At 38.5% G+C, this 16,061-nt stretch overlaps 3 protein-coding genes across 7 annotated transcripts in view; 2 read left to right on the top strand and 1 right to left on the bottom strand.

Annotated features, from left to right (window-relative positions):
* The window catches only part of LOC126376460 (putative vitellogenin receptor), a 66,024-nt gene extending 59,578 nt beyond the window's left edge, over positions 1-6,446 (top strand). Inside the window, exons 35-37 of the mRNA XM_050023831.1 lie at positions 1,018-1,137; positions 2,323-2,401; positions 3,328-6,446. Of these exons, the coding sequence (XP_049879788.1) occupies positions 1,018-1,137; positions 2,323-2,401; positions 3,328-3,441 (313 nt within the window). The 3' untranslated portion in view covers positions 3,442-6,446. The remainder of the gene's footprint in view (positions 1-1,017; positions 1,138-2,322; positions 2,402-3,327) is intronic.
* A 539-nt stretch (positions 6,447-6,985) lies between these two features.
* On the bottom strand, positions 6,986-8,381 carry LOC126376618 (26S proteasome regulatory subunit 8). Its single transcript, XM_050024132.1, has one exon. The coding sequence runs from the start codon at positions 8,252-8,254 to the stop codon at positions 7,043-7,045; it is 1,212 nt and encodes a 403-aa protein (XP_049880089.1). The 5' UTR covers positions 8,255-8,381; the 3' UTR covers positions 6,986-7,042.
* A 4,853-nt stretch (positions 8,382-13,234) lies between these two features.
* Positions 13,235-16,061, top strand: part of LOC126376566 (MTOR-associated protein MEAK7) — a 34,184-nt gene continuing 31,357 nt past the window's right edge. Inside the window, exons 1-2 of one of the 5 annotated variants that reach the window (XM_050024041.1) lie at positions 13,235-13,364; positions 15,860-16,022. In XM_050024041.1, coding sequence (XP_049879998.1) covers positions 15,861-16,022 — 162 coding nt within the window. In that variant the 5' untranslated portion in view covers positions 13,235-13,364; position 15,860. The other 4 variants (XM_050024044.1, XM_050024042.1, XM_050024040.1 and 1 more) reach the window with 4 other exon arrangements.

Here is a 16,061-nt window from a genome sequence, read left to right as displayed (position 1 = left end):
CTTTTTATTGTTTCTTTTTTCTACCTAAAGCTACTGTATAAGTCTATTTAATATCCTCTAGCCCTCGTTGACAATTACTTCCGCACAATATCTCAGGAAGAGGAAATGACTGAAAACCAGCGCTGGATGGCGCCATAGCATGGCTCCATCGCAGCACAAGCTGAGCCATTTCCTTTTGCCCGTATTCGCAATATTCATAATTACTTAGTTTATATAGCAAATGTAAATTGTTACTGGCAATAAATTTATTTTATTCTTATTATATAAAAATGAATCGCAAAATGTGTTGGTAAGCGCATAACTCAACAACACAGTCATGATTTTTTTTTTAATTATTTTCAGTTCCATACTTTTGCGACGGAAAATTCCACTTGATATTAACTCGGGAAAATGAGCTGAATCATCCCTCTCAGTATTCGTTACGATGTCACTAACACCCCGTAGAAGTACGTACAGGTAGTCATACAAGTAGTTATACTAGTGACACCGTAACGAAAACTGAGGGGGATGGTTCAGACCATGATTCTGAGTTGATATCAAGTGAAATTTCATAAAAAAATATGTTTTTTTTTAATATAGTATGAATTCAACAGCCTCCGTGGTCTAGTGGTTAGAGCGTTAGGCTCACGATCTGGAGGTCCGGGTTCGATTCCCGATGGGTACACTGTCGAAATCACTTTGTGAGACTTTCCTTTGTTTGGTAAGGACTTTTCAGGCTTGAATCACCTGATTGTTCGGAAAAGTAAGATGATTCCGTGCTTCGGAAGGCACGTTAAGCCGTTGGTCCCGGCTATTAGCCGTAAAAACACCTCCACCAACCCGCAGTGGAGCAGCGTCGTGGAGTATGCTCCATACCCCCTCCGGTTGATTGAGGGGAGGCCTGTGCCCAGCAGTGGGACGTATATAGGCAGTTTATGTTATGTTAGTATGAATTTAGTATGATGGTCTGAACCATCCCTCAAAGATCCCGTTACGATGTCATTAACACCCTGAATGTATTGGATAATTTGGTTTTAGGGTGCGGTTTAGAGCTACGGCATCGTCCATAGCAACGTCTAGTTTGGCCGCTAGCGGCAGTGGGACGGACAGCGGGTCGCCAGCGGAAAGCGAGCCCAGCGTCCAGTTGCCTTCTGTCGGGTACGTATTTTCATCCAGAAATCGATACTCATATGGGATAATGGGATCACGTCGGGGTCACCAATATGGGATAATAGGTCCGTGTAAATAAAAATACGTTTTTCTCCAAACAAACGAACTGAAGGACTGTCAGAATTTTTATTTTGACATATTCGAAAGAGTAAAAAAAGTTTGCGCTATCAAGAAGAATGTAAGTAAATAAAGAAGCTGAGCTTCTGCTGAGAAGAAGAGGGAGAAGTATGCAGCTCCATCGCCTGCATATAACTTCGTGCCCGTTGCCGTGGAGACCTTTGGTAGCTGGGGGGCGGACACCAAAATCTTTGTGTCAGAATTGGGTCTCAGGCTCAGGGAGAAAACAGGGGACTCCCGCTCCGGCTCGTTCCTGGTCCAAAGGCTGGCCATTGCCATTCAACACGGTAATGCGGCTAGTGTTGTGGGCACCTTTGCTCCGGGAACAGTGAGGGGCGGGTTATTTAATGACTAGTTTTTAAGTTCGTTTTTGTGACGTATTGTTATATTAATATTTACAATTAAATAAAGTAAATAAATATAAATAAAATTCGTGGAGGCGACGCCACTCTCAGCTGGCAATTCACCATTAAATTCAAATTCAAAAATATCTTTATTCAGTAGGTAACATAGTTACACTTTGAATTGTCAATTTTTACATAACGAACGTCTCATCCGCTTAAAACTACTGCAGCTTCTCACAACCTGTGTAGCCGGGGAAAAGAAGCTGCAAGAAAAACCTCGGCACAGGGCCCTAGACGTTCTTTAAAAAAATAAAAACATAAAATATTTTTATACAATTGAGTAATTTAGCTGCCTAATACTACGGCCCAACTTACCCTATTTTACTTGGCATGATAAAAGAGTGACAATGGTTATTATTACCGGACTAACAGCTTCCCTCAATCAGCGCTTATCGCTATCGATCCACTAGGGTCGATTAATTCTTTCAAATATTTTTCCTCTCAGACGACGCCCTGAGCCGAGGTTCGCGCCCAACTGGGCACCCTCAGGTCTGTTGTCTTAAACGTTGTACCGGGTGAGAGCCTTCAGCGCTCCCCATTTGTCCGGCCAAGTAGTTAAGACAAATCTACAATTAGTCACGTCAAAAAAAAGAGCCATAGTCAAAAATATTCTGTGGCTCGGTTTAATATTTCCCAATGTTAATTTCCCCAGGGCCTCCTATCACGAGTTTCTCAACCCGATGCAAATGTACAGAAATTTCCGGCAATCCTTACGGAGGACACGACCGGTCGTAAGTACCTACATAGAAATAGAAATACTTTTTATTTGTCTTTGAAAAGGGTACATTAAACATAACAGACACAACACACATAACGAAATACAACATGAAACAACTTATACACAACTTATTAACACATACATACAACATACATAACACCAACATATAACATAATTATTTAACATAACTCAACATAAACAGCCTATCGTCCCACTGCTGGGCACAAGCCTCTCTTCAGTCAACCGGAGGGGGTATGGAGCATACTCCACCACGCTGCTCCACCGCAGGTTGTTGGAGGACAGCCTTCGTGGTCTAGTGCTCGCGGCGCGAATTATATTAAGCGCTTCGACCAATAGCCGTTTGACGTCCATCTACGACGTAGATGGACGTCTACGTAGATAGCATTCGTATCGTTTATTGGTCGAAGCGCTCGATATAATTCGCGCCATGCGCGGCGCAGTTGTCATGCAGACCCGGTTGATATGCTCAAAACTGACAGCTAACATTTCAAGGTTAGCCCAGCTGACGTCATCCCACCCTATGTTGCCATTTTTATTACATTGATTAAGCATACCTGGTTTTGTTATACCATCATCATCATCAGCCCATTAACGTCCCCACTGCTGGAGCACGGGCCTACATAACACATATGGATGGATAGGGAGATCGGGCCTTAAACCATCACGCGGGCCCAGTGCGGAATGATGGTTATTAACGACTGCTAATGCAGCCGGGACCAATGGCTTATCGTGCCTTCCGAAGCACGGAGGAGCTCGAGATGAAAACTTTTTTTTTGTGTTCACCCATCCTATGACCGGCCTTTGCGAAAGTTGCTTAACTTCAACAATCGCAGACCGAGCGCGTTAACCGCTGCGCCACCGAGCTCCTCAATGTTTACCATGTTGTTATACCATGACTAATAGAATATGTGTTTACAGGGTACGGCAGGGTTGGTGATAAACGTCCCACCTATGGACGCGCCCGCGACAGCTTCGCACTTGATCGTAACCGACGACCACGAACAAATCGTCAACGCTGATGAACAGCAATAACATCAGAGGATCTAAAAAGGCCACATGCAAAACATTTAATTAAAAAAAAAAAAAACAATATTGCTATTTGACACTTTTTATATTTATATTCGCAAATGTCAAATCAAGCCACGCGCGCACTACGAGTTTTTCGCCGCGCGGCGGAAAAAAGCAGCGGCATAATGTCGCACTGTAATACTGCGCCGCTGCGGCGGCTCTTCCGTCAAATGCGCGCAATACAATTTGAAACTGTTACGTGGCGAAAAACTCGTAGTGCGCGTCTGGCCTTACTGAACAGGGTTAAGGTACCAGACTTGCACCAATGATTTGTTAATTTATTTCACGTGCTGTTTTCACACAGTCGAATGGATCATTATAGACGGCGATACGGATCACCACCTATCACGCTGGTCTAACAGAAACGTCAGTGAGGTGTGGGTACTTAGTTCGTCTTGCGATGGATGTATCTTTGCCCACTTCAATTGGTATAAAGTTTTGCGCTAATGTTTTTAGATGAATTGATGTAATGTGGCCTTTTTAAGTCCCCAGTTATTGCAAGACGCTGACGCAGCGGATAAGCGCTGCGTTTTTTCTATAGGGTAATTTTCGGTAAAAAAAATCAGTTCCTTTTTTAATTCAAGTGCCTTAAAGATCAATAAATGTAATGTTTACTTAGGTATTATTTTTAATATAAGTGTGTAAGTAATATTAAATTTTATTATTATGTGAATTTTAACATGCAGTGGCGGCCCTATGGCGGTGCGAGGGGTGCCACCGCACCGGGCGCCGAAATGGTGGGGGCGCCAAAATCAAGCAAGACTGCTTCACCCTGGCCGCAAACTAACATCATCGGGTTAGATTGGCCATACCGGGTGCCCGTAAACTTTAACGTAATTTTTTTTTTTAATTTAAGTGGCTGAGGGGTGCCAATTTGAGGTCTCGCGCCACTTAAACATTTTGCTAGAGCTGCCACTGTTAACATGTAATATTTCGAGCAGTGATCTAATTAGGTACTACGCAGTAAAACAGATACGGGTATTCAGGTAGGTACCTACTTTCATTTTCTTTTAGGTTGTAATATAAAACAATCTCCAACAGCAATGTTTTGATATAATTGTTGAAATATGGCGCCTATTCGGGCGCACGTAAACTTACCTTAATTTTATTTCGCTAGCTCCTAAAGTAGTTGCAATAAGTGCAAGAAAGAGATAGAACTACTTTTAGTCCAGCAGGGCTAACAATGCGCAACGTGATAAAATTATCGATCGATCCAATAAATTTTGTCGAGGTCGATAAGTTTGTTTTTTTCCCTAACATGCGTGCCACGTGATTTTGTTCGTATTTTGAAAGAACAACATGACTTGAGTTCACATTAGCACCAATCGACAATACGACATAATTATATCGTCAGAATCGATAAAATTACCGTGATAAGATTTTATCGCGTTGCGCATGATAGCCTTACAGGCAAATTATGTTGGCGGTTGCTCGAATCGGCAAACTTTTCAAACTTTTGACGTGAATCACAGCGCTGAACGGCGAGCATAGTTACCTATAGTGAGTGACTAGTCTGTCCCGGTTTACTCTGGTGATCCATGTACTTACGCCCTAAATCCTCGTTACAGAGACCCGCAGTTTACGTCTTAGGTTGATCTTCCAACGTCGGATGTCAGTATCATTACCGTTAACACAAAAACATCTTATATTCTTTTGTCTTTTTGCAAATGTCCAGTTAGAACTTACGTAAGTTGACGAGATACGTACGATTTTGATTGTAAGATTTTGACTTCCGGTGTTTGAAGAACTACCCTCTTCTGGATTTGTATTGTATTTACTACACTCCGCGTCTCCATAAACGTGGTATAAGAGTTGACGAGCGGCATTCCAACTGCCGGGTAGCTGTAATTCTGCAGCCACCAAGCTATTTCGGTGCAAGAACAAACTGTGTCACAACTGGCTATGCTTGCTGGCATTTTTTGAACACCTTAAAAATTACTGTAGATTTGCATGTTGCATTATTCACTCGAAAAGTTATAAAACATAAGCCTCGCCCCCAGTAGACTATCTGTCTAGTGGTGCCCCCGTCAAAAACATCGGACGATATCACCAGACCAGACTTCGCACGACGCTACAACTATATTTATGACAATACAGGGTGTTAGTGACATCGTAACGAATATTGAGGGGGATGATTCGGTTCATTATTCTGAGTCAATATCAAGTGGAATTTCCTGTAGGAAAATTCATGAAATTTATTCAGAAACTGCATTCATGAAATGTTTGGTGTATTTTAATTATTTTTAGTTCCATACTTTTGTGACGGAAAATTCCACTTGGTATCAACTCAGAATCGTGGCCAGAATCATCCCTCAGTGTTAGTTACGATGTCACTAACACCCTAATGTACTTGTATGGCTATTATAGTATGTACTTGTATGGGGTGTAAGTGACATCGTAACGAATACTGAGGGGGATGATTCTGTTCATTATTCCGAGTTAATATCAAGTTGAATTTTCCATCGCAAAAGTATAGAATAGAAAATAATAAAAAAAAACACAATAAGGAACATGCATTTTCCGACGGAAAATTTCACTTGATATCAGAATAATGGTCTGAAATTCTGGATCAACCCCTCAGTAATTAAAACACATAATACCGGGTTCTTAATACAAATGAAAATGTCGTGTAAAGTCTGGCGTCTCCATCCAATACCTACCGTTCTATATCGCCAGGTGTCAAAAATGTCACCTAGTGAAGAAGAGGCTTTAGTAGCAGTTTTGCAGCTGCGTTGCAATTCTAATGCACCCTATCTGTCATAATAATAACTAAAAATCGCCAAAGTAGGCCACTGCCATATATTATTTTACCTGTGTGCTGGTATTTATATTGAAAAAATAGTCTTCATTATGTCAAGCATAATTAAAAGTCTGTTTTATATTTTTAATATATTAATTCGATTTTGCTATTGTATTTAATTTTAAAATGTGTGATGTAATGACTTTCAAATTAAATGGTAATTCTGTAAGATTTATTTTATTTTCATAACTCGTATTAGTGTCCTCTAACATGATGGACTAATGTTATGGGCGATAGGCTAATCCCTTATCACCATAAGGTTCATCATCTCCATCTTACGATTTCGTATCAACAGTGGCTGCAAGTTGTCTTTGATTACTTGTGGCTGTGCCCACCCCATTTGGGATTACGGGCGTGAGTTTATGTATGTATGTATTAGTGTATTTTTTCGTTTGCAATGATCTGGTATTAAGATTCTTATTAGATAGTATTCAATACAATATATATATTTGAACTTTAAACATTCTTACAAGGGTATGGGGTTAAGGTAAGATATTCTTCCACATTCCAGAGAAAAGCAATTTTCGGAGGTATGTGACCTAACCTGTTTTTCCTGTCACAGGTCGGAAAGTCAGACAGGCAGTCCCTTCTGTAAAACACAGGACTTGTGAAATGTTTGGGTTAGGTGAGTGTACAATGTGAAAAACGGGATAATGCTAGGGACATGATGAAACATTCTTACAAGGGAGATCAAAATTGAAACAACAATTTAATACAAAGCAAAATTATATTCTATATAGATAAATGTAAGATACAAAGATAAGTCTACTTCCAGAGTTTCTTGATAGACATGTTCTTCTCAGAGTCCTTCTGCATGACTTTAGCTACGGCCATTTCAAAGTCCTCCTGAGTGACGTGGACTCTACGTTCGCGGAGAGCGTACATTCCAGCTTCAGTGCAAACACCCTTCACTTCAGCACCGGATGCCCCAGGCATCAACTCTGCTATCTTCCGAAGGTTGATTCCTCTAGTCAGATTCATCTTACGGGAGTGAATCTTCAAGATATCCAAACGGGCTTCCTCATTTGGAGGGGGGAACTCGATCTTCCTGTCAATACGGCCAGGCCTAAGCAGAGCGGGATCAAGAATGTCAATTCTGTTAGTTGCCATAATGACTTTGATATTTTTTGTTGCTTCAAAACCGTCCAGCTGATTCAATAGTTCCAACATGGTTCTTTGTACTTCAGAATCTCCTCCACTGCCAGATTCAATACGAGATGAACCGATGGAGTCGATTTCATCCATAAAGATGATAGAAGGAGCATGCTCTCTAGCCATTACGAACAATTCTCTTACCATACGACTGCCTTCACCAATGAATTTCTGTACCAGCTCAGAGCCAGACACTCGGATGAAGGTGCACTCGGTGTGGTGAGCAACAGCACGAGCCAGCAGGGTCTTGCCAGTTCCAGGGGGTCCATACAACAACACTCCTTTGGGCTGGGCAATACCTAAGGCGTCAAACAACTCTGGGTGCTTCACAGGCAGTTCAATAACTTCTTTAATCTCCTTAATTTGCTTATCCAAACCACCAACCATCTCGTAAGTAGAATCGGGCACCTTTTCAACCATCATAAGGGAAACCAAGGGATCAACTTTGTTTGGTAGAATTTTATGCAGAGTGTAGCTCTCATTTCGCAATGCGACGCGGCAGTTGGCGGTCACGTCGTTGATGTCCACGTTTTTGTCCAAGTCTACGACGAATTTACCTTCGGGATGCACTTTTACTAGAACCTTCTTTTTGTCCATAGGTTTGACGACTTCGCCGACGTATGAGCCCTGCTCTTGAAGGAGCTGCAGCTCCTCGCGGAGCATACGTACTTTAGCGTTAAGTTCATTTCTCTGGGCTTGTAGACGACGAAGATTCTGAGACTTCTCGGCGACGATCAACTGGAGCTCTTCAATCTTGGTGATGTAGTACGGCCGGAAACCCTCTCCCTTCGCCTGGTCCACTTCCATCTTCGACGTTAAAGTCATCTTGGTGTGTTTTATCTCATGGATTTCCAAAATTGAGGATTATGTAGGGATTACAAGCCAAAATTACAATAAAAATCGGCACAATGCAAACACATCACACGATAGCTGTCAATATTTTTCAAGTCATGGCGTGTGAGCGACGTGTAAAATTTTAAAAACTACCAAATATCCTCTAATAAATGTAGAAAGATAATTTACAGACAAAAAGAAGTTGATAAATTATATAACCTCATATAAAATATCAAACAATATTTTCAATAACAAACATATCAAACAATTAATTAAAATGAAAAGTTTTTTCAAAAAGTTCTACCATTTAAATTTTTTTATTACATTGACAACACTGAAAATATACATTTACAAAGATAGGCACGAATATACATTTTTAAGAAAAAGAAATATATACATTTTTGTTCAACAAATTATTAATATTAACATCTCGTCATTTACATTTTCATTTCGATTGAAAACTGAAAGTTATAACAAGTGCATTTAAGATTGAAAAAGAAAAACGGCATCATTTATCAAATACATTTATTACACTTGGCTGTATGGGCTAATGATTCTTTTGGCTACTTCTTTCAGTGTTGTTGATGTTGAAATCCTGAAATCAAAATACCTACCTATTGAGGCTTTTCGGCGGGAAACGGGAACGGGACAGTTGCTTTCTTCATTGAGTAATCTAAATAATTAATACGAAGTGGTGTTTTGTGGTTAATGATCGCATTAAGTTAGTCGGAAGACATTCGCGAGTGTTATTATATTGGAGTATTCAATAAACAAAGTGTATCTGCCTATTTTCGCTTCGTGCCGGGAAGCCGCTTCATAACTCAAAAGTTTATGCGGACTTTTGAGTTAATTCGTTTGGGGTTCGGAGTAGGAGTCTACTCCGAGGGTGGGGGCTTAGGTTTCATCATCATCACCTTTCATCATTTCATTAATCATCAAGAAAAAAAATACGTCAGACATGGCTGTATGGGCATAGTTCCCTTTGCCTTACCCTTCGGGGAAAATTAAAAAAAAAAAAAAAAAACCTACCTATTGAGATTTGTCCTATTCAAAATGAATGAAATATAATTGGCATACTTCACTCCGCTTTTCCAACTGCAAAAAATTATGTACCATCAGCAATTATAAAGAATCATCAAGAAAGAAAATGGATAGTTTCAAGAGACTGGAAATGCCGACATTTATAATCCACTGTAAATTCAAACGTAACGGATGGTGTACTAAGTAAATACAGTGATTTAACAGAAATTATAACGAAGGATGGTTCTTAGAGTTATTGCATTTATAGTCTTAGCCGCCACCCTTATAAATTCTTTATGGATTGTGAGAATAGTAACTTTAGGTCACTGGAGCTATATAATGGGAAATTATGCTTACCCTGAAGACTTGCCGAAGAAAGTGTTTATAACTACCATTTTTGTAGGCTTTTTTCTAGCAGCTGGTCTTATACCAAGTTTGTTTTTTCCAGAACTAATCAAGATTGTTAATTTTTTGAGTATTTTTCCTCAAATTCATTTGCTAATGATTTTGAATAGAGTCGGCGAGCAGATAAGATCTCGAAGCCGTAAGGTGTTTCGAAGGAAGAAAAATCAAGAAATCGAAGAAGAAAGAAGTCGAAACGTGTTATTAACGAAAACTGTACAAGTTTATTCGGCTTTAACGTTACTTTCTATAGGTTATACACTTTTTGTTGTGTTTTTAGGATAGAAAACTTACATACCTAACGTAAATACGTCCTGGGTACAGGCATCCTCTCGATCAACCGAAGGGGGTATGGAGCATACATCACCACACTGCGGTGCTCCAGTGCGTGTTCGTGAAACCTTACTTACAACAAATTAAGTAAGTTCATTTAATCAATCGATCATTTACTAAAGTACTCTCCGCCATTGACGGTACAATAATAACCCTGACACCAGGATTGGTCGAGTCGGTCATCGACCTCACGAGTTCACAACCCATAAAAAGAGAAATTGAATCTCCGTTATTTTTAATAAGTGAATTAAAAAGGAACCGAAATGTCAAAGCTTCTAAAATACTTTACTTTTGCGAGATTATGATAAGCATCAAGCAAGAAAAAATAACAGAAGTACCTATCCATGTAAATATTACCTTTCGCATATAAACATATAACTTTGCGCTGTAGGTATACATCTAATTTTGAAGTCGGTTAAAACGAGAAAAAACAAAATACTCAACTCTTCGCCGTAGGCAGTCTCCAACTGAGCAACATAAAGTGTTTTTATACCTAAAAAACAAATAAGTACCTATACCCAAATCATTTTGTAGTTTTAATTCACTTCAACCCTCAACCACATATCACCGAAGGGGTAGGCAGGGGTGTGTGCTTGTCCGGCTAAGTAGTTAATGTCATCTGCGGAAAAAAAGTTAAACACGTCGAGAAAAACTCGTTCGGTCACTCGTCAATACTCTTCAAACGACGCCCTAAGCCGAGGTTCGCGCCCAACTGGGCACCCTCAGACCTGCTTTCTTAAATTTCGTATCGTGTAAGAGTCATCAGCGCTCCCCATTTGTCCGTCCATCTGCGGCAAATCTACAATAAGTAAATCACGTCAAACATACATAACATAAACAGCCTATATACGTCCCACTGCTGGGCACAGGCCTCCCCTCAATCAACCGGAGGAGGTATGGAGCATACTCCACCACGCTGCTCCAATGCGGGTTGGTGGAGGTGTTTTTACGGCTAATAGCCGGGACCAACGGCTTAACGTGCCCTCCGAAGCACGGAATCATCTTACTTTTTCGGACAATCAGGTGATTCAAGCCTGAAAAGTCCTTACCAAACAAAGGACAGTCTCACAAAGTGATTTCGACAATGTCCCCATCGGGAATCGAACCCGGACCTCCAGATCGTGAGCCTAACGCTCTAACCACTAGACCACGGAGGCTGTTAATCAAAATCACGTCAAAAAAAACAATATTCGTTAAGCCGGGTCGTAAGTCTTGTGGCGATATACATAGTAACTATAGGATGTATATCCACACGAAGATTTCATAAAATAAAATCTTCGTGGTCCGTCTGTCAAACAATACGTCAGATTATTTTGGGAAATCAAAACTGCAAACCACCAAACAGTTATTCATTATGAAAACATAACAATTATACAGCATATCTTGTTGTGTTGTATTAAAAATGTTTCGACTTTTATTGAGTTCATACTTAAATTAAATAAAATGATGGATTTGGAACACAATTGAAGAAAATGCGACTTATAACAATGATAGCACGCTGCAAATTTAAATGTAACGGATAATTTATTCAATAAACCATACGGTGATGATGTCTATCTTGGAAGATTACTATCAAGGACATGGTTTTTGTATTTATTGTACTTCTTATATTTGTTATCTCTTTAATAAATTCGTTATGGATCATAAGAATGATAACGCTAGCACATTGGAGCTATCTAATGGGGAACTTCGCCTACCCCGGAGATTTGTCTAAGCAAGTGGGTCTGATCTCAATATTAACGAGTATTCTTTTAGCTGCTTGCCTTGTACCAAGGTTGTTCTGCCCAGAATTAAGCAAAATTGTTAATTTGTTTACCGTTGTGCCACAATTACATTTGCTCTTCATTATAAACGACATAAGCATTTTCGATAGAAAAAAGGAACCGGATCGGGTAGAAGAAATAATTTGTCAAAACCCGATAGTTACTAAGACAATCCAAGTTTATTCTACTTTAACATTATTTTCGATCGGGTATACAGTTTTGAATGTATTTTTAAAATGAAAAGCACGAGGTAAAGTTTAAAAGAAGTTTCCGTTATATTCTGCAAGTGAAAAAAAGCCGTTAAAATGAAGTTACCGAGGACACCATTCTTACGCGAGCTGATGATAAGCATAATGTGTGTAATGGCTGCGTTTGGCATTATATTCTGCGTGATAATGTACAAAATAGTGTGGATATTCCGCATGGCATCTTTGGCCCACTGGAGCTACCTCGTCGGCTCTACACTTTACCCAAAAGACAGCAAATCGAGTTTCACAATCAGTGCAACTTTGTTCGGCTTCATAGTAATGGGTAGTTTCATACCAAAGTTTTTTCCAAGACTGAGGAACACTGCAATGGCTTTAAGTGTTTTCCCTCAACTCCACATGTTGGCTATACTGAACAGCTTCAATGAGAAAATCAATAGTAAAGTTGAATTCCAGACTTTGAGCAAAGCTATTCATGTTTACACGGCGGTCACTCTAGCTACTGCCGGATGGACGCTTCTCAATATATTCTTCCCCTTTGGTCATACATAGGTAAACTCAAGAAGATTAAACAATAAAATCAAAACCTTTGTAACAATGCGAAGAAATGTAAAAGATAGGACAACAAGGTGACAACTATGTATAGGTACTAACTTTTAAGACTAACTTGAATATCGTACGTGCGGTAAAAATTACACTTAGAAAGTTATCTGAAATATTTTTATCCTTGGGGCGAATGCATCTAATAACTTCGTTGCATTGTTTTAAAATACATTCTTTAATTTTAATACTTTTTATTGTTTAGATTAATTAACCTTTTTACGATGTACTAAATCGAATTAAAACGACATTATGATAACACCGTTTTCTTTATTGGCATGAATTTTTAGTCTCTGCTTACCCCGGTGGGAAATAGGCGTGAGTTTATGTATGTATGTATGTAGCATGAATTTTTAGTTTTGTTTAGATTTAGATCAAAGCAGTAACGAAATGTTGTTTGCATCATCTTAGACTGGCTAAGGCCGCCCATTATGTAAAGACGATGATAATTTAGTCATGAGGGCTTTGTTTGTTTGACAAAATACACTGTTGTGCAATAGCGCAGTCACAATCACATGAGTAGATGAACGGACCCGGGTGAAGAGGTAGGCGTTTAGAATAAAGTTCCGTGAGCAAATTAAAGAGCAAATATTTGCGTAGGTAATATTCTATAGGTTAGCAGTTTATTTTCGGCCCAAAATCTAAGCGCGATAACAGGGCAGTCGCCGTTTAGCGACCATCGGAACGAGTTGCGTTGCATGTGTTGCGTTTAGGCAGTGCGTGTTGCTGGCCTTTTACGAGGAGAAAAAAAAATACCATAAAAAAAAAGTTTGACAGGTAACCTAAATGTTAGCAATTTTTTTCCAATTCGACGGAAAATTATTATCGATTTGTGCTAATTTTAGTGTTTGAATGTAAAATAAATACCCTTATCTCATAGTGGTTTGCTCAATAAAGTGATAGTACTCGAGATTATGTGTATTAAAAGTTTTAAATCGATAAAATAGGGAATTATGTGTTTGTGTCATTGTAAATAATTTTCTGTATTTTTTCTAATGCAAAAAGGTAAAGTTTTTGTTGTTTTTGTTTTATCGAAAGGTTGAAAATTTCCTTATTTGTTTACGTGTTTATTGAGTGAATGCCTTTAGTGATTAATGTCGCTGTAGCTTTGGCGGTGACTGACTGAACAACTGGCTTTTTGATACCTATTGAATTATCAGGTGAAAGCGTTTGGAGCCTTCAATCACGCGTGACAATATTACAAATCACTCTATTACTAACTTATTACTTTTCAATTGGTGTCTAATATACTATAACCCTGTCACTTTCTTTTCTGGGTTTTGTGCATTTCGATTTTGCTTAGTACCTCTTATTTGGCTCTGATATGTGGAATTCCTTCTGCCGCATCTTCTCCCCAGCTGAACCTAAACCTGAAGACAGTAGGTATGTCTCTATCCTGATGTTTTGGCACTTACAGGCTTTTTATAAGCTAGTTGAAGCCCTATTCACATACATACCACTTATGTTCAGTCCTCACAGCTTACCTTTTTATTTTTCCTTTATTTTCAATGTAGCATTTTGGATAATTTAATAGAAGATTTTATAACATATTAACATTAATTTATAAATAGTTTCTTAGCATCAGTCACTATAAAATAGTAGTAAATATCTTCATTTAAACAGAGAAAAGTATTTATATTTTATCACACCATCTCTTTTTCCTTGGCATGATGGGCAGATAGGCTCGCCCTCCATTAGATAGGACTTAAACATAGCAGGCGAGGAGTTGGTGTACTATATACCTCTACTAAATGTATATGTTATTATTAAAAAGAACATTTCATAGCCCTCATAATGTTTTTTATTTAATTATATTCATTCAATAGTTTCATTATAGAGATTGCAAAATACATAAGTACTTATATCAATGTCATAAGGCCTTGTTTTAATGCTTTCCTGTTTTGTCGAGCGTTTATGTAGTAGCATGGTGGGATTGGTCGGTATAACATTGCTTTATGCATTTACAGCATTTGTAAATAATGTGTAACCTTTAAATAAATAAATAAATTTATTAATACAGTAGTATTCAATAAGCTACTGCTTGGCATGAGTACAGGGGTTATAACATGGCCACATTGAAGCAATTCATCTAAGAAAGCAATATTGGAATTTGACACTTGCGCATATAAAAGTTAGTGCACAATGCAAACAAATGTCAAATACCAATATTGCTTTCTTAGATGAATTGCTTCGATGTGGCCATTTTAACCCCCTACGGCTGGCCTACATTGAAACGATTTTTACTTGTCTACATTGAAACGATTTTTACTTGTCTGTAATATTAGAATAGAAGGACTGAAAGCCTATCAAATGAAAAATAAAATTAAATGTGCCTCTGTTTACGCCTTTGGGCTTATAGGCATAATGCTATGTTGTAATTGTTGGACTAAAAGGCAAATATACATTTGTCCTTAAGGAAATTGTGTTACAGTAGTGAGTTATTAACCCATTTTCCTCTTGCATAAAAACATTTGGAACTAATTTCACAATTATATCCCACATGGGGTAGTCAGTACATCCATCGCAAGATGAACTAACTACCCACATATTTGTAGAGTTCATATAATAGGCTGTATTTTGTTATTCTACTTTTGCCCTAACCGACAAACAATATTTTGGGTTCAGTATTTGTAATACATCCATCTATTCCATTCTCCATTTTAGTGGACAGTGAATTGTATTAGATTTAAGGTTTCTTTTATAAGAAAAAAAAGAAAAAATAATACAATTGTAGTCAATATTGTAGGCTTTTGTTTTACCTTTAAGAAAGTTTGTAAAAAAAAAACTTATGACAAATTAAGTTAATATAATTATCATAATCTACTTAAAAGTATGTAAGTTCTGAAAACTAACAAGATTAAATTTCATATTAGTGAATAAACTAATAAGATTTTACTTAACTTCCTTCTTTATTTTTGTTCAGTTTCTTTAGTGAAGAGAATGTCCACTTTCCACAGGAAATTAACTACTGACATATTTTGTATTAACGCAAATACTATATTATATTCCTTTATCGGACTGGCCGGAGTACGCACAGGACCGCGAAAAATGGAAAGAGGAAGGGGAAGCCTTTGCCCAGCAGTGGGATCTTGTAGGCTAGATTAGATTCCTTTATCATCTGGTTTGTGAGGTGAATTACTACCAACCTATGATTTCAAATTATTTACAAACACTTGCTTATTTTTTTTATTGGTGCACTGTCATTTAAGTAAATCTACCCACAGAAAAATGAGTCCTATTTTTTGAAATTAACAACAACAAAACATTTTCAGTATGGGCAACACCAGTAAAAAGTTAGCGGCAAAATGTGCGTTGCTGACGAAAGACGAACAGAAGTACATGGCGTCGACCTTCCGACAGGCCAGCCGGTCGTCGGAGAGGGTCCGAGAGGAGGACCTCATCGTGAGTGGCAAAATAGACCCCGAATCGCTTGAAGTGTGTTCATTTTTTTTATTACATTTTTTAGTTAAGTCA

The sequence above is a fragment of the Pectinophora gossypiella genome, chromosome 21, assembly GCF_024362695.1.
Source record: "Pectinophora gossypiella chromosome 21, ilPecGoss1.1, whole genome shotgun sequence".
NCBI lineage: Eukaryota > Metazoa > Arthropoda > Insecta > Lepidoptera > Gelechiidae > Pectinophora > Pectinophora gossypiella.
Note: the sequence above shows the minus strand (reverse complement) of the source record. Positions and strands in the feature narration are given on the sequence as shown.

What these genes read in the sequence shown, in the direction of transcription:
- LOC126376618 (XM_050024132.1), bottom strand. Translation starts at nt 8,254, where the DNA reads ATGACTTTAACGTCGAAGATGGAAGTGGACCAGGCGAAGGGAGAGGGT.